The sequence below is a fragment of the Vulpes lagopus genome, chromosome 2 (assembly GCF_018345385.1).
Source record: "Vulpes lagopus strain Blue_001 chromosome 2, ASM1834538v1, whole genome shotgun sequence".
NCBI lineage: Eukaryota > Metazoa > Chordata > Mammalia > Carnivora > Canidae > Vulpes > Vulpes lagopus.
The window spans coordinates 36,696,981-36,719,385 of record NC_054825.1 but is presented as its reverse complement, the minus strand read 5'-3'; the positions used below and the strand labels follow the sequence as shown (position 1 = coordinate 36,719,385).

At 33.9% G+C, this 22,405-nt stretch overlaps 1 protein-coding gene across 3 annotated transcripts in view; it reads left to right on the top strand.

The window, feature by feature from the left end:
• Nucleotides 1–22,405, top strand: part of KIF20B (kinesin family member 20B) — a 75,711-nt gene that overhangs the window by 22,904 nt on the left and 30,402 nt on the right. For 2 of the 3 annotated variants that reach the window (XM_041746243.1, XM_041746245.1), the window contains exons 15-21: nucleotides 613–751; nucleotides 1,684–1,912; nucleotides 2,802–2,854; nucleotides 8,044–8,197; nucleotides 12,972–14,190; nucleotides 14,529–14,667; nucleotides 21,189–21,308. In XM_041746243.1, coding sequence (XP_041602177.1) covers nucleotides 613–751; nucleotides 1,684–1,912; nucleotides 2,802–2,854; nucleotides 8,044–8,197; nucleotides 12,972–14,190; nucleotides 14,529–14,667; nucleotides 21,189–21,308 — 2,053 coding nt within the window. The remainder of the gene's footprint in view (nucleotides 1–612; nucleotides 752–1,683; nucleotides 1,913–2,801; nucleotides 2,855–8,043; nucleotides 8,198–12,971; nucleotides 14,191–14,528; nucleotides 14,668–21,188; nucleotides 21,309–22,405) is intronic. The other variant, XM_041746244.1, reaches the window with a different exon arrangement.

Here is a 22,405-nt window from a genome sequence, read left to right as displayed (position 1 = left end):
GATTCTGAGTTATACGTGAATGATTTAAAACCTCCTTTTAATTTATAAGTATTTGATCTTTGTTTATTTTTATTATTTTATTTCTTTTTTTCATCATTACAAGTGTATTCTTTAATCCCCATCACCTATCTGACCCATCCCCCTCATACATCCCACTGGTAACCATCAGTTTGTTCTCTGGTTTCTTGGTTTGTCTTTTTTTTCCCCCCTTTGCTCATTTGTTTTGCTTCTTAAATTCCGCATATTAGTGAGATCATATGGTATATATCTTTATTTGACTTATTTTGCTTAGCATTATAATCTCTAGCTCCATCTATGTTGTTGTAAATGGCAAGATTTTATTCCTTTTTATGGCTGAGTAATATTCCATCACACCCACCCACCCACCCCACACATCCCACACATCCCACACATCCCACATACCCCACATACCCACACACACACACCATATCCTTATCCATTTATCAATTGACACGAGCTACTTCCATAGTTTGGCAATTATAAATAATGCTGCAGTAAACATAGGGGTGCATATATCCTTAATCTTAGAAATTAAAAAAAAAAAACACAAAGTAGTGCTTTTTCTTAATGTGATTAATTTGTGTTATGAAGGGAAACTCTTCTTCAGGAACGAGAGATACTTGAGGAAAATGCTGAATGTCGTTTGGCTATCTTCAAGGATTTGGTTGGTAAATGTGACACTCAAGAAGAACCAGTGAATGAAGATTGTGCCGTGAAAGTTGAAACCAAAGTATGTTTACTGAAATGTTAAGTCCAGTGAGGTTTTTGGTGGGGCCATGTAGTGTATTTCATCAGTAATGAAAAAACATTAATATACTTTAGAGTTAGAAAATTTACTATGTAGCTTCATTATAATTAAGCATGCTTTGTTAAGGAATGTAAGCACAATTTGTTTATAACTATTAGAATAGAAAAAAATTATGTGTTATGTTTATATCATTTTGGTGTTGCTTTTGAGTCCTTGTATTGATTATAGGTTAGTAGGTTCCTTTTAGTCTGAATATGAGATATCTCTCTTAGATTTGTGTTAATCTTAAATAGTTTTAAAAGGGCCTAAGAGTCCTTTATGCTGGTCTGATTAGAGCAAAAACAATATATGTAAAAGGATTTCTCTTATTGGCTGACTTACCATTCATTCCCTGCTGTTGAAATATTCTTTTCTGCTGCTTCCATTTTAATTGATGTCTTTTGAGGGTTGTTCCTTTTTTTTTTTTTTTTTTTTTTTTTGTTAGTTTAGGGGCCTGGGATGGTGATGTCCTGGCTCTTGCTGTCAGATTATCTCTACATGTCCCAGACATGATTTGGCTCTTGGTTTGAGTTGTGATATTGGAGGTTTGTTTCCTCAGCTGTCCCAACAGAGACTTAGGAGACATATAAGTGAAAATATACCTGAACTGTTTGTCATAATTGTTCTATGATGACTTATCATAGCTTATGACATTTTTTTTAATGAAGTTATGTTTTGTGTTCTGTAAAACAGAAAATGAGTACTGAAACACAGCTTTTTCATAATTAGAGATGCTTTAATATACTTTATTGGAAAACATTTTAAGTTGTGAATTTTTTGCTATGTATTCTTAAAACTGTCTAAATCAGATAGTGCCGCATTATAAGAGTGAAAGCCACTGTTAACATTAGGCATGTGGTTTTTGCTATTTTTAGGAAGCACATAATTATATAGGAATTGAAGATATTATTGATTCTCTTCAAGATGATGTCACTGATATTAAGAAACAGGCTGAAATTGCTCACTTATATATTACATCTCTTGCTGACCCCCAGGAAGCAATTGCTTGTTTAGAAATAAAGTTTAATCAAGTTAAAGCTGAATTAGCTAAAACCAAGGAAGAATTAGTCAAAACCCAGGAAGAGTTAAAAAAGAGACAAAATGGTAAGTCGATGTATTTTAATCCATATATAGATCTTATTTACTATTAAAATTTTTTTGCCTTCGTTTACTTTTAGATTAATATTAGTAGAAAATGGACTTCTCAAAAAAAACAAAACAAAACAAAACCAAAACACCACCACCAAACTAAGCATCAGTTTTATCAGCAAATTAAGAAATCTTCTATGAAATTGTAAAACCGTGGATTTTGTTCTGTATTTTTTATGAATTGTCCTAGTAGAGTAGATTCTGCTCTGGGCCTGTAAGTTTGGGATAGAGGGACTCCTATGGAGTGATCCTGTTAAATTGGTGCTCCATTCCAGCTTAGAGCTGTATCTGTCTGTCTGTTTACCTATCTACTTATCTATCTAACTCAATTATATGTATATATATATACACATATATATATATAAAATTTATAATGTTATATAATGTCTATATAATGTATATATGTATACATATATATATAATTTATAATGTCATATATTGTCTTCAAAAGTGTTAGATGAAATATTCTGCCCTTTTTTGTGTGAAACAAGATGTGTAGAAAATAGCAGGTAAGTTGTTCCTCTACATCAAGTGGACTAGAAAGGTACTGTTTTCCTCTCTTCTCTGAAGTTTTACCAGACATTTTTTTTTTTTTTTACAAGTTAGCATATGTCAGTAATTTTTTATCCTGGATGGGATGTTGAATGAGGCTTTTTCAGAAACATTGCCCTCTGGTGGTAGAATTAGTAGGTGAGTGCTGTGTTCTTTTAGTGCTGTCAACATCTTTTTTCCAAATGTAGCACAAGTTTCAGTGTCTGCTGTAGAAGCTTATGTTTCATGATTATTCAGTGATAATATTTTTAGATGCTTAGATATTTATTTTCAATATTCTTATTTTTTTCAGAATCAGAAATTAATTTAAATTCATTGATTCAAGAGCTTGAAAAATCTAATAAGGTAATAGTTCAAATTTCATTTTGTCTTGATAAGGAAATTAATAATTAAGCAATTGAAGGAGCATGACTTATGACAATGTATATTTATTTTAAAACTAACTAAAGAAAAAGTAATAAATTAATGATAAAAAGTTCAAAATTATAAGTACTTTCAAACCTTGTGCCTTTTTTTCAATGATAGCCACTGGAAAGTTTCTTCATTCTTTCCAGAAGATATTTATTTACATATAGTAGAGAACACACACAGATCTTTTAAAAAGTTTACACAAATTAGGGATGCTTGGGTAATTTAGTTGGTTAAGCGGCTGACTCTTGATCTTAGCTCAGGTCTTGATCTCAGGGTTGTGAGTTCAATCCTCAAGCCTACTTAAAAAAAAATTATACAAATGGGATTAATTAGTTTCGTGTCTTTGTTTTCTTCCTCTAAAGACGTCTTGGAGATAATTCTACATCAGCACATAGAGATCTGTGTCATTTTTTCACTAGGTGCATAGTGTTGATTGATGCGTTTAGATGGTGTTTATTTCCTCTAAAATTACCGACTTTTAAAGTATGGGATATGGCTTGAGTAGTGTGCAGCATTGAATTCTGAACATCTTTGGCACTTAGATGGTGTTTATTTCCTCTAAAATTACTGACTTTTATAAATAAAATCTTAAAAAAATAAAAAAAAAATAAAAAATGTGGGCAGCCCCAGTGGCTCAGAGGTTTAGCGCCACCTTCAGCCAGGGGCGTGATCCTGGAGACGTGGGATCGAGTCCCACATCGGGCTCCCTGCATGGAGCCTGCTTCTCCCTCTGCCTGTGTCTCTGCCTCTTTCTCTCTGTCTGTGTCTCTCATCAATCAATAAATAAAATCTTAAAAAAAAATAAAAAAATAAAATTACTGACTTTTAAAGTATGGGGTATGGCTTGAGTAGTGTGCAGCATTGAATTCTGAAGATCTTTGGTACTTTGTACCTTTAGATCAGATAATCATTCCAAATGGTTGTAGATGGATTTGACATTGATAGGTCTAAATATGAAATTATAAGTATACATGGAAATGAAGTAAATTCAAAGCTCTAAACATGCTGCTTTTCCTGACCTTCTCTGGTGTGGGTCTTCTTACACCAGTTTACACTTACACTTCTAAAGAGCTAAATATTTTAAGATATAATCAGACATAAATCAAGATCTTTGGTATCTAATATGCAGCATTTAAAGAAATAAAATAATGTACTTATCAGAAGACATGACAGCTACTGTTTAAGGTGATTTCTAATCTTTTCCTTATTTTTTCTGGTTAGAAAAATAGATGCTAGTTGTAAAAATTCAGTTACATAAAACTATGTAAAATAGAAAATAAGAAGCCTACCATAATCTTCCTCCTAAATAAAAATAAGAGAAAACCAAGTTGGTTGGGAGCATTTTTAGACATTTACTTTTTATTTATTTAAAATATTTAATTAATTTATCTGAGAGAGGGAGAGAGAGTGTGCACATGCATTAGCAGGGGAGGGGAGACACAAAGGGAGAGGGAGAAAGAGAATCTGAAGCAGACTTCCTGCTGAGCACAGAATCTATTATGGGGCTTAATCCCAGGACCCTGAGATTGTGACCTGAGCTGAAACCAAGAGTCAGATGCTTAACCAACTGAGCTACCCAGGCACCTCAATATGTATTTATTTTTACAGAATACTTACTAAGTACTCTTTATGCTTTACTAACATATAAAGTATAACATATATGCCTTATACTAATATTAAAATTTGAAGGATTTCAAAAATTGCATCATAACTTGCATTTTATCTATTCTAAAATATATTTACTAAACATTGCTGTTTCTCTTCTTTTAAAAAAATACTAGAATCAAAGAATTCAAGAGTTGATAGATACAAATGTTCAAAAAGAGGATATAATCAAATTTCAGAACCTAAAATTTCATACAGAAAACACATTTGCAAGCACTGTAAGAATTTAACTTTGTCTGCCTTATAATTTACATTAAAAAGTCTGTGTTTTAGTTCAAAATAAAATAATTTAAAATAGCTTATATAGCTTAGATTAATTTACTAAGAATGTTTAATTGCTTATTTTTGTGTTGGTTTTAGTTTAGCATCATGCAAATCTGTTTTTTGAGAACTTGCAAGAGGGCATTTGTCTTCTTTGAACATAACATCCACAAACTATCCTGGCAGTGCTTCACATACATGAGAGAGAAGAATATTTTGTTCTTGGAAGCATAAGCCTTAGCTAGTTGGAGGGCAAAAGGAATTTAATGTGCTTAGATATCTGCAGGTCATAGAGATTTCTGTCTCTATCTCTATCACTGTACCTGTCTGTATTTCTGTGTCTGAATATAGAACTATAAGTGAAATTCAGTGGAGTTAGGGTTTTTTTTGCTAGAGATTTATTTTTATTAAATGAATTTTTTGCTAATGTTCATATGCTTAATAGCGAAGATATTTTTTTAAAAAAATTTAAAAAGTAAATTTTTAAATTATTTTAAAAAATTGCATTTACTATGCCATGTAAAAGCCTTTAAGGGTTTTAGAAGTACAAATTGGGGTAATTTCATATTTAGTTAGGATAATTAGCCTGTCTTCTAATCCTCTTTTTTAAAACAATGGTTTTAGTTTTCTTTTATGTTTTTTATTGTAAACTCCTTTAGATTATTGTTTGAATTTGAAAAGGCAGAATATATAGACATAGTAGGCTGAGTAAACTAATAGCCAAACCTCTCTGCTTAGTTTGGAGGTGCTTTTGTGTGTCTTTTCTCTGACCAGATGAGGCATGATTGGTATCTTTTTTTTTTTTAAGATTTTATTTATTTATTTATTCATGAGAGACACACAGAGAGAGGCAGAGACACAGGCAGAGGGAGAAGCAGGATCCATGCAGGGAGCCTGATATGGGACTTGACCCTAAATGATCTTTAGTAAGAGAGAAACCGCATAAACAGAATTAGAATGCAATGTGCGGTGGTAGTCAGTATATGCAAGAAGCTGAGAATAGGTGTATGTTTAGGGACTACTTTCTGGAGATGAAAATGATTAAGTTGATCCGTAAAGGATGAATAAAATTTAGCCAGTTCAAATTAGGGGGAAGGGGTAGTTCATAGCTATGCTGGCTTTCCAGGATTGTTGGAAAATCAAGCTGGAATTCTATTTATTTCTATAGTATGTTTATATACCACAGTGTGTTAGGTCGTGTTTAAGTATTAGTGAAAAAGGACTTTAAATTAGCAGTATTCCTAACTTAATAGTCCTTGCCTGTAAATAAACTTTTTGGGTAGGTTCTAGATTCTGTTACCAGCTTGGTTAAAACAATGTGCGAAATTGTTCACATAAATATGTAAACAAATGCAGAGTAATTTGGAACTTAATCTGAATGTGATGATTAACTGTTGATCTGGGATCACTGTTCCAAAGCTTGTCTTGAAAACACACTCTTCCTAATGATAAAAAGTTTATTTTGAATGGTGGTTCTTGGTCATCCTCCCAACCAAGCATACTCTAGGGGCAGAAAAGATTCCTTTCAAAAACAGTTGTGGAGGATAGATTTTTTTTTTATGAAGTTGTATAATTTGAAGGAGGGAAAAAAATGGTCAGATCATTTTGAGAGGTCTAAGAGTGAGGAAAGAGGCAACTTGAACCTGTCATGGACTATTTGAAAACTCTTAGGCTTTGTCAGAGGTATGATCTGTCTATTCCAGGATTTTGTTATTTCTCAGTGACACCAGGGGACTAATTGTGAGAAAGAGTAGAGGTTTTTCTTTATGACATTCTCTGTTTAGGGATATCTAACAAAACTTAAAAAGAAAAAAAAAATCCTCATTACTTTATGATTTAAAAAAGGCATCTATCTCATCAGGATGCCTGGGTGGGACCCCTGGGTGGCTCAGCCTTTGAGCGTCTCCCTTTGGCTTGGGGCATCATCCCGGAGTCCTAGGTTTGAGTCCCACATTGGGCACCCTGCATGGAGCCTGCTTCTCCCTCTGCATATGTCTCCATGTCTGTCATGAATAAATAAAATCTTAAAAAAAAAATCATTTCTGACACCATCAAACAATAAAAAATAAAAACTTTAAAAAATTAAAAAAAAATAAAAAAGGCATCTATCTCATATATATCTCCTGCATAAAATGTTTGATTTTTGATGTAAAATGGCATTTTGCTTTCTTCTTTTTAAAAAGATTTTATTTATTCATTCTTGAGAAAGAAAGAGAGAGAAAATGGGCACCAGCTGTAGGGGTGGGGGGGGCAGCAGAGGGAGAAGCAGACTCCTTGCTGAGCAAGGAGGACCTACTTGGAACTCCATCCCAGGAGCCTGTGATCATGACCTGAGCCGAAGGCAGACTCTTAACTCACTGAGCCACCCAAGCACCCAGCATTTTGTTTTTTACATACGCTATTCCCTGGCCCCCAATGGATTGCTACCAGCATGAAGGGTTTTAAGTCATCTTTGCATTTAAAAACAAATCCCTGCCTTTACCATACCTTTACTTTATAGACTTGTGCTTAACTGATGAGTTTCACTCTTCCTTTTTCTGAATAATAGTAAATTGTATCTTTTTTTCCTGCTAGCCTTTTAGGGAGGCATAGTATTTGCCTTAAAAAATAAAAATCTAAGTGATTTTTATTGTTTAGATAAGCTAGGGACTCAGTTTTCAGGCTGTATGCAGACTGTATATCTTTAAATATACATAGGCTAGAAGCTAAGGCCAAAACTACTTTTCTAGGAGTTGTTAGAGTGTTAAAAAGTGCTGCTTATCTTTGAGAGGCTTTGGTAACAAACAATTGTTGAGTTTCTAGAATGGGACCTCAAGATTTTAAGTTCAAGTATCTATAAGAAACAATTTTGTTATAGTGTATTTTTCTTTTCAAAGCACATTTTGAATAGTGACTTAGGGGTGTTTTAGGATTCTCCAGTTATCATCCCCAAGCAAGTTTCTAGCCCATAAGGATGAATTTGTTTTTAGGTATCAGGGTAAAACTACGTGCTTAACTGACTTTAAAGACATGTGTTTTAGTTTTCCTTACTGAATATACAAGTTAATATTACTCACTTGCCAAAGCCATCAGTTATTTTAGGGTGAGACTTAAGAAATCTTAGAAAATGTTTCAACAAATTTGAAAATAAATTTTTATGATACACTACAGAAACATGATTTATATGTGAACTAATCTTTATTTTAATTTTATTTTAGGATGAGGCTGGTACATCTTCTTTAGTAAAAAACAATAAGTTGACTTCTAATGAAACAGTTGAAGTGCCTAAGGATGACAAAACCAAAACTGATTTGGGAAGAAAAAGAATAAATAAAAATGAACTTCAATTAGAAGAGCCACCAGCAAAAAAAGGTACTACTTCACTTGTCAGTAGAACTGCTGTAATGGGAAAAGTTGCAAATAGGAGGAAATTTACTTATTTAAGGAAAAAACCTGAGGAAATGTACCTGTCACTGATTTTTTTTTAAAGATTTTATTTATTTATTTATTTGAGAGAGAGAGAGAGAGAGATGCAGAGATGCAGAGATGCAGGCAGAGGGAGAAGCAGGCTCCACGCAGGAAGCCTGATGTGGACCTTGATCCCAGGACTCCAGGATCAGGCCCTGGGCTAAAGGCAGACACTCAACCGCTGAGCCATCCCGGCATCCCCATGTCACTGATTTTTATCCTAACATGTTAATAGACAGCCTAGAAGATGTCTGTATGTATTTACAGCTGTCTTTTATTTTAATAAAATATTTTTAGATACTGTGTTTTTATCATGTCTTGCATGCCTATGATTCTTTTTATTTCTGTGCTTATGGTAGTTAAAACATCACTTCTATTTTTGTAATTATAGTATCTTTTTTATGCCAGAATCTCCTCATACTCTTATTCCTTCTATAAAAGGACATTTGACAGTAAGACTTTGAGCTGAACATTATAAAAGATATATATGCTCAAGTTATTGTATTTACTATGAAATTACCAAAAAAGTAGGTGAATGCTTACTGTATGGTACATGTCCTTATCTATGTGGAAGAATAGATCAGCTTTTATGTTCTAAGCTATTATTTCTTTTAGAAAACTGTTGTATAATGATACAGGGAGTAAGAACTTTCTAAGAGTAGGTTTAGGAACATTAGCTTTAGAAACTTAACTAGCTGCTTCACCCTGAGAAAAATGGGTAAGTTAAGTCTTAACTTTTGTCATTAGTAAAGTAGAATAAGTACTACCTGCCTCCTGAGGTCAAGTATGAAAACACCTGGGTAGTACACCAACATAATAAACCATCATAGAACTTCAGTAAAATGAATGTTTTCAAAAATACATACCTTAGACGATAGTATAACATTAGATGGGATCTAGAGTGCTTGTGTGAACTAATAAATCGAGATTAATACGCATATGCCTTCTGTTATCTGTTGAAGGAGGGGTCCGTTTGCTGCTGGGAGGACAACCTTATGATTTTTTCGTAACACTGTTCCTCTCTACCTTTCACTTTGGTCAGTACCAAAGAGTGGCTGACAATGTAGGATCACTAGGTCACTAGGAAATAGAAGTGGCCAGTAACAAGTGAAACATGCAATGGGACTAATTCTAAATGTAGCCTATTCTTAAAGAACCATGTTTAAGAACTATAGTTGTTAGCTATAAATAATTTTGATGTGGGTAGATTTAAGTAAGTTTAGGTAACACAAAATATTTTTTTCTCCCTAAATTCACAACCACTATTTCTCAATTATTTGTGTTATTAGAGACTACCAGGATTACATAAGGTATCGTATGAATATCATAGCTATAACCACTCTCCTCCCTTTTGCCTCCTACTAAGAAATCCCTAGAATAAAATAAGTGACTCCAGTAACCAGTAGGATAAGATCAGGGGGTTGATAGTTTTGTAGGATGCTTGTTCTCTTCTTAAAAGGGAATGCAAAGCCATTTCCCTATGAATTTGCTTGTTTGAGGTCATTGAATCTGTACTTTGGGAAAGCTAGTCATGTAAACAGTTTGAGAAATAAAGTTTTCAATAGCAATAAAAAAGACAAACCAGAGACATAGTATAGTCCACTTGTGACTTTTCAGCTAAAGCTGTAATTATTGTAACAAGATATAAGCAGTGTAAATATAGGTTGAATGTAGTATAAATATTGAATTAGTGTTAATTGCATTCTTTTTTTGTTATGTTTAGTTTTTATCAGTTAACAGTAGATCCTTAAGAGTTTGCCCATCTCAATTGCTGGACTAATACTTTAATCTCCCTGACAAGGCTGTCCTGAATATGTTCTATAAATCTTTTGATATAGAACATTTAAAACTTTCTGAAAGAATAGTATGAATATCTGAAAAAAATCAGGTACAAAACTAAATTTTTTTAAAAATTTAAATTCAATTTGCCAATTTGTTTATAACACCCAGTGCTCATCCCATCAAGTGCCCTTCTCAGTGCCCGTCACCCAGTTGCTCCAACCCCCCGCCCATCTCCCCTTCTGTAACCCTTTGTTTCCCAGAGTTAGGAGTCTCTCATGGTTTGTCTCCTTTTCTGATTTTTCCCACTCAGTTCCCCTCCTTTCCCTTATAATCCCTTTTCCCTTGTAATTCGTCCTTCCCTATATAATCCCTTTCACTATTTCTTATATTCCACATATAAGTGAAACCATATGATGATTGCCCTTCTCCGATTGACTTATTTCACTCAGCATAATACCCTCTAGTCCCATCCATGTTGAAGGGTACAAAACTAATTAGTTTGGTTTGCCTTATTATGTAATCATCCTAGTTCTTTTTTTTTTTTTTTTTTTAATTTTTTTTTTTTTTTTTTTTTTTTTATTTATGATAGTCACAGAGAGATAGAGAGAGAGGCAGAGACACAGGCAGAGGGAGAAGCAGGCTCCATGCACCAGGAGCCCGACGTGGGATTCGATCCCGGGTCTCCAGGATCGCGCCCTGGGCCAAAGGCAGGCGCCAAACCGCTGCGCCACCCAGGGATCCCTCATCCTAGTTCTTAAACTGTATAGTAAAATTAAAAGAAGAACATTTCTTGATCACAAAAGTTTTATTGAGCTTTCTGTACTCACTTCAGGGTTTAGGGACTATATCCATATGGTATGACTCAAATCTCTTGACTTAGGATAGATAGGATCTATCTTTGTGAGTTCTGAATTTCTGATTGTTGTCATTTTAAATTTGCTTAGATCCTATCTCTTTCCTGACGAAGGTTTCAGACAATTTTATAATTTGTTTTTTTAAAGAGCAAGAAGATTCTTTTTTAAAGAAACATTTCTAAGTTATGAAAAAAAATCCATCCTCATTTAGTTTTCTTAATTAGTCATTTCCACTGATGAAGTCATATGTATAAAAATAACATCATAAGTAGAGAATTCTATTAAATGGAAAGTAGGACAGACATCTGAACCAGTAGAAAAGATGGGGTCATTCCACTGTGGAATGACTTGCTGCAACTTTGTAAGATGTTAGGAGATGGGGCGCCTGGATGGAGTTGATTGGGTGTCTGTCTGCAGCTGGGGTTGTAATCTCAGAGTTCTGGGATCAAGCCCTGCATCTAGCTCCCTGCTCAGTGGGGAGTCTGCTTCTTCTTCTCCCTCTGTTCTCCACCCTCACTCCCCCACTCATGTTCTCTTTCTCTCAAATAAATAAATGGAATCTTAAAAAAAGAAGATGTTAGGAGACAATCTGATGGAAGAATAATGGTTGAAGATTATTAAAAAACTCCTTAAGAGTAAGTGGACAAGTGTTATAAAAATAGGGTAAATCTTTAAGATTCAAGAGCAGCTGGAATCCTTAGACTAAATTACAAATCCTGAGGCAGTAAATTAGGAAAATGTAACTACAAACATAAAAGCTTTAAAAATACACTCATCAGCTTTGAAGAAAGTGGGGCTCTACAACAAAGGGAAAGGCATGTTTTTCCCCATACCCTTTGAGGCAGAGGAGACAATATAAGTTATACATAATAAAACCTTACTGAGCTTTTAAAATAGTCTGTATTAAAGAAAAGAGATCTTAGAATTGCATAAGGGGATTGTAAAATTATAGCTGTATAGGAGCATTTAGACAGTTGTGTGAAGGAAATGATTATGGATTGTATTTGAAAAAGTAAGATTTACTAATAAAGTTTGTTTTTGCATATATACTATGGAAATTGAGATAGGTCATGTTTCTGTTTTATATTTGAGGAAGTGGTCATAAGGTTAAGGAGTTTGACAGTTATACAGCTAGTGAAGGGTAAGGCTGCATGAGAGTTCCCAGAATTTCAGCCATTTACCCCCTAATTTTAGCTGTGAAAATATAATGTACTCAGTTTTCAAATCATTCATTTAGTAGATCTGTACTATAATTGTGCTTTAAAATTACCTTTAGGATTTGGAATATCTCTGCCTTGGGGTGTCTCATCTAATTTCCTTCCCTCTGTCCCATTTTTTTTTTTTTTAAAGATTTTATTTAATCATGAAAGACAGAGAGGCAGAGACATACATAGGCAGAGGGAGAAGCAGGCTCCCTGTGGGGAGCCCGATCTGGGACTCAATCCCAGCACCCTGGGATCAGGCCTAAGCCAAAGGCAGATGCTCAACTACTGAGCCACCCAGGTGTCCCACCCCTCTGTCTCATAATGATAAAGATTTGTAGTAAAAAAATTGAAAGAATATTGGAAGTTATTAAAAGAAAATAGAAACAACTGGTAATGCTTTTTCTGCATTAATTGAAGGAACTGTGTAGTTTTTACATAAATGGGCTTATATGGGTTTATATAGGTGTGTATTTTGTAACCTGTTTTTTCATTTTTTTAAAAAGATTTTATTTATTTAATCATGAGAAACAAAGAGAGGCTGAGACATAGGCAGAGGGAGAAGCAGGCTCCGCATGAGGAGCCTGATGTGAGACTTGATCCCCTGACCTTGGATTGTGCCCTGAGCCAGAGGCAGATGCTCAACCACTGAGCCACCCAGGTGTCCCTGTTTTTTGTTTTTTTTTCTCATTCTGTGGCTTATTTTTGTTCTACATTAAAAGTTTGCTTTCATATTTTTGGTATGTTTTAATATTGGCTTAAAATGGTAACTTTTGGTTTTAGATGTTTGACAGATTAATAATAATTTTGTTTTTATAAACAATTTTCTTATTTTTAAAGGATCTCTACATGTTAGTCCAGCTATCACTGAAGATGAAAAGAAAAGTGAAGAAATGCCAAAGAACATTTCAGAAGATGAAGACATTAGAATTTTACAAGAAAATAATAAAGAGCTGAAAACATGTTTACTTACTGCTAAAAATGAACTTAAAAATGAAAAGGAAGAAAAAGCAGAATTAAATAAAAAGATTATTAGCTTACAGCAGGAACTTTCTTTTTCTGAAAAAAAAAGTTTTACTTTAAGTATAGAAGTCCAGCAAATTCAGTTGAATTATGATAATGCAATTTCTGAATTACATGTGCAGAGAGGTATAAATCAAGAACAGGAGGAAAAGATTGTGAAATTGTCAGAGGAGATAGAAACTGCGAGGAGAAACATCACAAACAATGTTTCACAAATACAATTAATGCAAGCAAAAATAGATGAACTACGAAGGCTTGATTCAGTTTCTCAGATCTCAAACATAGATTTACTTAATTTCAGGGATCTGTCAAGTGGTTCCCAAGAGGATAAACACCTTTTAGATAATGATAATTTGGTAAGTAAGCAGGTTAAAGAATATGGTACTCAAGAACTCTGTAGGAAAAGTTCTTTTCACTCTAGTATTGAAGCCATTTGGGAAGAATGTAAGGAAATTGTAAAGGGCTCTTCCAAAAAAAGTCACCAGATCCAGGAACTGGAACAACAAATTGAAAAATTACAGGCAGAATTAAAAGGTTGTATGGATGAAAACAATAGACTAAAAATAGAGGAGAGGGAGAATAAAAATCAAGGTGACCTACTAAAGGAAAAAGAAAATCTTATACAGCAGTTGAAACAAGAATTGCAAGAAAAAAACACTTCTCTTGATGTTCAAGTACAACACGTAGTTGAAGGGAAGAGAGCACTTTCAGAACTTACACAAGATATTACTTGCTATAAGGTGAAAATAAAGGAACTTGAAGCAATCTTAGAAACTCACAAAGATGAATGTAGTCATTCAGCCAAGTTAGAACAAGAAATTTTGGAAAAGGAATCTATCATCTTAAAGCTAGAAAGAAATCTGGAGGATTTTCAAGCAAATCTTCAGGATTCTATCAAAAACACCAAAGATTTAAGTGAAAGGGAAGTCAAATTGAAAGAAGAAATCTCACAATTAACAAGTAATTTGCAAGATGCAAAGCATTCACTTAAGTTAAAAGAAGAAGAAAAGGAAACCAGCTGGCATACAGCAGAGAAGTAAGATAAATGTTATTAAAATGTTTAAAAATGTGCAAAGTGTGCATTTTATTGATTTTCCTCTAGCTTTTAAATAATTTAGGTGGATATAAATTAATTTAGTAAAATATAGCATGTTTGAAGAGTAAAGATCTTAGTTCAACTAAACCCTTGGAACCAAAAGTTATATGCAAAAATCTGTTTATAAAATCACATGAAATCCTCTCCAAAGGACTCATTCATTAATAAGATATTCCAAGTTTGTGAAAATATAGAATTTTGTAGATTGTTACTAGCTCACATGTATGATCCTATGTGATTTGTAGTGTGTCATTATAGAAAAATGATTTGTTCTTTAGGTTGAAAGAGGAGCTATCTGCAAGCTCTGCTCTTACACAGAATCTAAAAGCAGATCTTCAGAGGAAGGAAGAAGATTATGCTGAGCTGAAAGAGAAACTCGCTGATGCCAAAAAACAGATTGAGCAAGTACAGAAAGAGGTAGGTTTATTTAAAAGTTACATGGCCAGTTTAAATAACAAATATTGTTTTCATTATATAGCACATTTTTTATTTTATTTTTTTTAAAGATTTATTTATTTATTCATGAGACACACACACACACACACACACACAGAGAGGCAGAGACACAGGCAGAGGGAGAAGCAGGCTCCATGCAGGGAGCCCGATGCAGGACTCAATCCCGGGTCTCCAGGATCACGCCCTGGGCCGAAGGCGGTGCTAAACCTCTGAGCCACCCAGGCGTCCTGTCCCTATATAGCACAATTTTTAGACACTGATTTTAGAATTAAACAACATTTATCAACTCCATAAATTTTTTTTAAATGATGAGAATGCCGTATTTCACAAAAGAAAATTTAGCCAGCTTAAACAAAGTGAGGAATGTCCAACATTAAGAAAAATATGTGGGGAAGGTTGGTGCGGGTATGAGTAAAATAGGTGATGGATTAAGAGTACACTTATCATGATGGGCACTGAGTAATGTATAGAAATGTTGAATCACTGAAACTATTGTAACACTTTATGTTAACTACTGGAATTAAAATAAAAAACTTTATAAATTTCAAAAAAAGAAATGTACCTCATGTAGGATTAGAATCCTTTTTTTTTCCTTTTAAGGACTTCTAAGTTGAATTCCCCCCGAAAAGTAAAAAGCAAACTTTGTTTGCAGATAATATTCATGAGAGTATGCAGTATAGTTGTAACAGTTTTTATCATACTTTAATTTTAAAATAGATTTGAAATACAATCACTGATTCCAAATGCAAAATATACAAAAGTATATACAATGAGAAAAAAACTCCGTCCTAACCCTCCCAGCCATCAAGTTTCTCTTCAAGTCATCAAATGACACAGGTTACTTTCTTTTTACTTCTTCCTCTTTGTGTTCTTTTTTCTCTTCTTGTGAAAAAATGAAAACATCCTGTAAACACTGCTGTGAATCTTAGTTTTTTTTTTTACTTAATAGTGTGTCTTAGCTGTCATATCAGGGTAACAATAGTTAAATGAGCTATTTTATGACTACAAAATTATATTTACCATTAGTTAATTGGTCCTGTATTGTTGGACAATTCAGATAATTTCATCATCTGATTGAGCTTATGTAGCAAAATCATTTGAACATTTATAAGTCATTCCATGAGTAGAATTTATGGGTCACTGGTTTGTACATTGTAATTTTGATATTTATTATGCTCTTTATGCCAGTTTATAAGCTGGAAGTAACATATGAGAATAAGAGAGTATTTTTTCCACTCTATCCACAAAATAGCATTTTGTCATACTTTCTGATATTTCTTTTTTTTTAAAGATGTTATTTATTTATTTATTCATTCATTCATTCATTCATTCATTCATTCATGAGAGACACAGAGAGAGAGGCAGAGACATAGGCAGTGGGAGAAGCAGGCTCTGTGCAGGGAGCTGGATGTGGGACTCGATCCCGGTACTCCAGGATCCCGCCCTGAGCCAAAAGGCAGATGCTTAACCACTGAGCTACCCAGGTGTCCCACTTTTTGATATTTCTAATTTGACAGGTAAAGAGTACATATCTCAGTATAATTCTGATTTGCATTTTTCTAATTATGAGTAAGGATCTTTTTGTTTAAAAGCCATTTGTATTTTTCTGTGAGCTGTGTATTCATATCTTTGGCTTTTTAAATTTGGGTTATTGATTTTTGTTTTGTTTTTAAATTAGTTTGGCTTATTACGTATTCAAGAAATTCGCCTTTTTAAGGATTTGAATTGCAGACCTCTTCGTTCAATAAGGTTCTTTTTTGTTTAGAGCAAATTTTTATTTTCATGAGTTTAAATTTATTAATTTTTTACTATGATTTCTTGATTTTGTCTTGTACTTAGACTTTTTCTAAAAGCTGGAACAGTTTTAAAGAATTATTTTTTATTATTGCCCTGAGTTAATTAAAAAGGAATACTTAGGGCAGCTCAGGTGGCTCAGCAGTTTAGCGCTGCCTTCAGCCCAGGGTGTGATCCTGGAGCCTCGGGATTGAGTTCTATGTCAGGCTCCCTGCATGGAGCCTGCTTCTCCCTCTGCCTGTTTCTCTGCCTCTCTCTCTCTCTCTCTCTCTCTCTCTGTGTCTCTCATGAATAAATAAATAAAATCTTAAAAAAAATAGTAAAAAGAATACTTAAATGTGTAAGGTCTGAAGAAATTGATACAGCAAATGCTTGTGGACCCCATCCCTGCTAGGGTTTCCTACCTCCATAGAAGTTATTACATTGAATATTTTGTGTTTATCTTTCTCTAACCTAAAAATATAAAGTCATATCTACTTTTTATTTCTAAACAGTAAATTGTATTTTTCTGAGACTATTTGTCACATACTCCTGAGATTGATTTATGTATAGTTGTAAAATCACTTTCACTTCTGTATAATACACCCCTGTGTGACATTCTGTGATTTATTTATCTATTTGCCTGTTGATCATTTGGGTTTTTTTCCTTTCTTTGCTCTTAGAAACAGCATTCCTTTCTTATACATGCTTGTGGGTATACTTGTGCAAGAGTTTATATCCCAGGAGGTGGAATTGCTTCATCAGAGGATGTGAAGGGGTATCTCCTTGTCATTTGAAATTGAATTCCTCTGATTACTAATGAAATACAGCACCTATTCATATTTTTATTGGCTATTTATCTATTCTGGTTTCCACCCCTCGAAATAGTTTGTTCATATTTTAATTGTGCTGTCCCTTTTTAAAAAATTTTTATTAGTGTGTAGGGCATCTTTATTCTTGATTTGTTTCTTTGTCAGTTAAATGTGTTACAAATATCTTCTGGTTTCTGTATTGTCTTTGGATGATTGAAGCTTTTTATTTTCATGGGTTTATTTTTTACTGTTCTTTTGAAAACCAGACCAATTCATTCTTTAAATGTACTCAAAGGCCAGCATCTGTCAGTGCTCTACTTACTTCTGTGATTCTTATTTTCAGTTTTTGCCTCTATAATTTTTACTGTTTTTGCTAGTTCTTCAGTGCATTTAAAAGGATTAAATATTTTTTTCATCCAGCATTTTGTTTTTAAGATTTAAGAGAGCTCGATAGAGCACCAATGCAATAGGGCACACGTGTGAGGGGCAGGGGAGAGAGACTGAGAAACAGACTCCCTGCTGAGCAGGGAGCCCAACTCTGCCTGAGATCATGACCTGAGTTGAAGGCAGATGCTTAACCCTTGACCCACCAGGCGCCCCAGCAGCAATCTGTTTTTCAATAGAAGGTTCATTAGTTTATTCTAACCTACTTGAAATTGAAGTTCTGGAACAATTTCTCATTTAACATAAAATGTCCACAATAGATAGCATTAATATAAATTAAAAATGAATGAAAAAATTAGAATGGGTAAGAACTTTTCTGATTAAATAAGGAGTATTTTGTGACTATTAGGCCTATATACTATAGAAAAGGAAAAAAAAAAAAGAAAAAAAAAGAAAAGGAAGAGGAAAGAAGCTCTTGTTGTAGGTCTAGTACCCCTCTGCATTTTTTTGTGAGTAGAAGTTCTTTTTTTTTGCCTGTCAGCACTGTGGTGGAAGCTTTGGCCTGAGTTTTGTTGCTTCATTTATAGTGATTTGTAGAGATGTACAAATTGTATTTGTAATTTTTTTTTATCATTGCAATTTATAAAGTTCTTAATCATCAGTATGTTTATCAGGATTCTGATTTAAGTATAGGTTAAGAACTAAGCTTTTATGATGATATGGGAAAGTGCTTGTGTTATAATGTTAATAGAAGGTGGACCCAATGTTATATACCATTGATCCGTGAACAAGATGGTTTGAACTGTGCAGGTCCACTTCTTTTCTATAGCTCACTTTATTGTAATAGTATATAACACATTTTGCATACAAAATATGTTAAATCGACTTCAATTATATTATTGATAAAGCATCTGGTCAACAGTAGGCAATTAGTTAGGTTTTGGGGGAGTCAAAGGTAATTAATGGATTTTTGACTGCACAGGGGATCTACACCCCTAACCTCCACATTGTTCAAGAGTAAAGTGTATGTAGTAAGATTAAAACTTTGTGAAATGTTTGTATTAAAATATAGACGGCAAGGAGATATATAAAATATTGTTATATATTTTGATTTACCTAAGTAAATCAAAATATATAACACAGGTAACTTTTTAAAAGCTGTACTTGTTGCATTTATTGATTTCTTACAATGAATCTGTATTCATTATAATAAGGGAAATGTAACAAAGTTTTCAGTCAATGGAGGGAAAATACAAACAATACCATCATAAGTAAAATGCAAAAACCTATGTTGTTTCTTATAATTATATACAGAAAGTTTCCAAGTCATGTGACAAATAGACTAGATTAGATTAGAAATGTAAGACAGTAAAGATGCCCTAAACTCTAATTAGTTCTAGGAAAATTCTTAGTCAAATTAGTAAATTCAAAGCAATGTGGCATAATTTGGAAAAGCACTTGTCACTTAGAAGATTCAGATTATTTACTTTCTATGCATGTGATTTCCTGGTTTAAGTACTATTTCTGAGCACCTTGATTTCTGAGCACCTGCTGAGAAGGGAGCCTGATGCTGGGCTAGACCCCAGGACCCTGGGATCATGACCGGAGCTAAAGGCAGTTGCTTAACTAACTGAGCCTCCCAGGCGCCCTAAAACACACTTTTAGATCAAGAAAACGTACAAGTATGTATAGTAATTATTTAGATACATGTGTTACATTGTATTTAACATTGTATATTAGGTACATATGTATCTAATTAGATACATATATTATGTTGTATTTAACAATATATGTATCTAAGTTTTTATAAACGGGATCATCTGTGTATAACTAATTGCTTTTTAATTCTGTTTGAGATTTCTTTTGTGCCACTTTTTATAGGGGCATCTCTTTTTAAGTTATGTTTTAATGTATAGATCACCACTGTTACTCTAATGATGGCTATAAAGAGTGTTTTCTCTTTTTCAAAATAATGTGTAATGTCAGTGCTAGGACTGCTAACAACAACAGTAATAATAGCAGCTTATTCTGGGTCATTAATGCTGAGCTATATAAAACATCTCATTGAATTCTCAAATATTAGGGATAGTCATTGTTTTTAACTTAAAATTTCTGGATAAGGAAACACGTATTGAGAGATATAACCTGTCCAAGTTCACTTAGCTAGTAAATGGTAGAGCCAGGATGGAAACTTAAGGTGGTCTTTATTTATTATAGGCTAACAGTTTATAGCTGTAAAATTGGTAAGATTGGTGTTTATTACTACAAGTCCCACATTTTTTATTTATTTTAAAAAAGATTTTATTTATTTATTCATGAAAGACATAGAGACAGAGACATAGGTAGAGGGAGAAGCAGGCGCCATACAGGGAGCCTGATGTGAGACTTGAACCCAGGACCCCAGGATCACGCCCTGGGCCAAAGGTAGATGCTAAACCACTGAGCCACCCAGGTGTCTCAAGTTCCACATTTTTAAACAAAATAAGATAAAAATAAATATTCTTATTGTATGATTATAAAGGAAATGTATATTTATTATAGTAAATTTGGAACATTTAGAAAACCTAAAAAGGAATGTAAAAATTCCCTGAAACCAAATCACTCAGAGCTACTATTAGTATGTTTTTTTCCATGGTTTTTATAAAGGAGAAATTTTTCAATTTTATGAAATCTCTGGGATTGGTATAATAGAGATTGGCTTTTAATAAATTATCTTTTTTTTTTTTTCTTTGGGTGAAGATTTACATGCTAGTTCATAGTGGTTTTGATTTCTTTAGCAAGTTTGTAGAACTAGGTTACCAGTAATGTCAAAAAATCAATTGACCTTCACATGCGTGGATAACTTTTGATCTTTTAACTGTTCCATTTTCATCCTCTGTGGGCCATTATTAGCTCTTAAAGTATTTCTTGTATTACTGGATCACATTACTCAATAACCCTTGGAAATCTGAGCCAGTATTTTCCTCTTAGACTATCTCTATTGATTTTTCTGTGAAATTGATTTTGCTATTGCAAAGTGCTGTGTTGATTCTTTTTTGAGAGCACTTACAGAGTTTTAGAGTCTTAAAATATTATGAGAAGAAAGTAATCTTTTCATATGCATTCTTCTTTAGTATATTAAATTTTTTTCTGATACTTTGAAGCCATGTCATATAGTATGTTAGAATCTATAACTTTTCCAATGGGTTTTAAAGGCTGTGAATCACTGAACCACTGACCATGAATTTTAAACAACAAAAAACAGTATTTTAAAAAATATTTTGTTTGGGATCCCTGGGTGGCGCAACGGTTTGGCGCCTGCCTTTGGCCCAGGGCGCGGTCCTGGAGACCCGGGATCGAATCCCACGTCGGGCTCTCGGTGCATGGAGCCTGCTTCTCCCTCTGCCTGTGTCTCTGGCTCTGTCTCTGCCTGTGTCTCTGGCTCTGTCTCTCCTTCTATCTCTCAAGAATAAATAAATAAAATCTTAAAAAAAAATAAAAAAAAATATTTTGTTTTATGAACATTACTTTTAGGTATCTGTAATGCGTGATGAGGAGAAATTACTGAGGATTAAAGTTAATGAACTGGAGAAAAAGAAAAACCAGTGTTCTCAGGAAATAGATATCAAACAGCGAACCATTCAGCAACTCAAGGTAACAGTTTTGTTTTTGAAAATACTTTAAGTAGATTCTGTTGGTTTATTTTAGTGTATAAATGTTATCAGGTTTTTTTTTTAAGATTTTATTTATTTGTTTTAGAGAGAGTGTGCAAACGGGAGAGGGGGTAAAGGGAGAGGGAGAGAGAGAATCTCAGATAGATTCCCCACTGAGCATGGAGCCCTATGCTGGGCTCCATTTCATGGTCCTGAGGTCATGACCTAAGTCATAATCGAGAGTCAGACACTTAACCAGCTGAGCCACCCAGGCACCCCAGTGTATCAGTTCATTATAACAAATTCTCTTTTGACAGTTTCTGGAATTTAAATACTAATTATTAGTGTGCCTGGGTGGGTCAGTCAGTTAAGTGTCTGCCTTTGGCTTTGATCATGATCCCTGGGATCGAGCCCTACATTGGGGTCCCTGCTCAGTGGCGAGTCTGCTTCTCCCACTGCCCCTCCCCCTGTTTGTGCTTCCTCTTTCTTTCTCTCTCTCTCTCAAATAAATAAATATTTTAAAAAATTAAAGTTGTAGTGATTTGCTTTTAATGAATAGAGTATAGAAAGAAAAAATTAGTGTCTCTACAGTAGAGAAACCTGGCAGACCCTACCGTAACCAGGTGTTCAAGAATACCATCACCAGTAGTAAGTCATGTTGATACCATGTACTTTACTGATTTGATGTTACTAGAAGGGCACATCTCTTATCTCTTTCCCGAAATGTATAACCTCAGTCTAATTATGAGACAACATCAGACAAATCCAGACTTGAAGATATTGTACAAAATATCCAACCAGTAAAAAGTGTCAAGGTCATAAAAGAAAAGGACTACCAAGGACTTCTCATAGATTGGAGGAGACTAAGGGGACAAGATTAATAAATGCAGTCCTGTATCCTCTATGGGATCCTAGAAGAGTGAAAAGGGAGATCACTGGAAACTGGTGAAATCAAAATACAGTCTGTAGTGTTGTTAATATTATTATACCAGTGCTAGTTTCCTTTTTTCATACAAAGATGATTTTTTCCATATTTTAAATAATAGAACATGGAGATTTAACTCATTTTTCAGTCCAGTGTTTCTTGATTTTTAAATA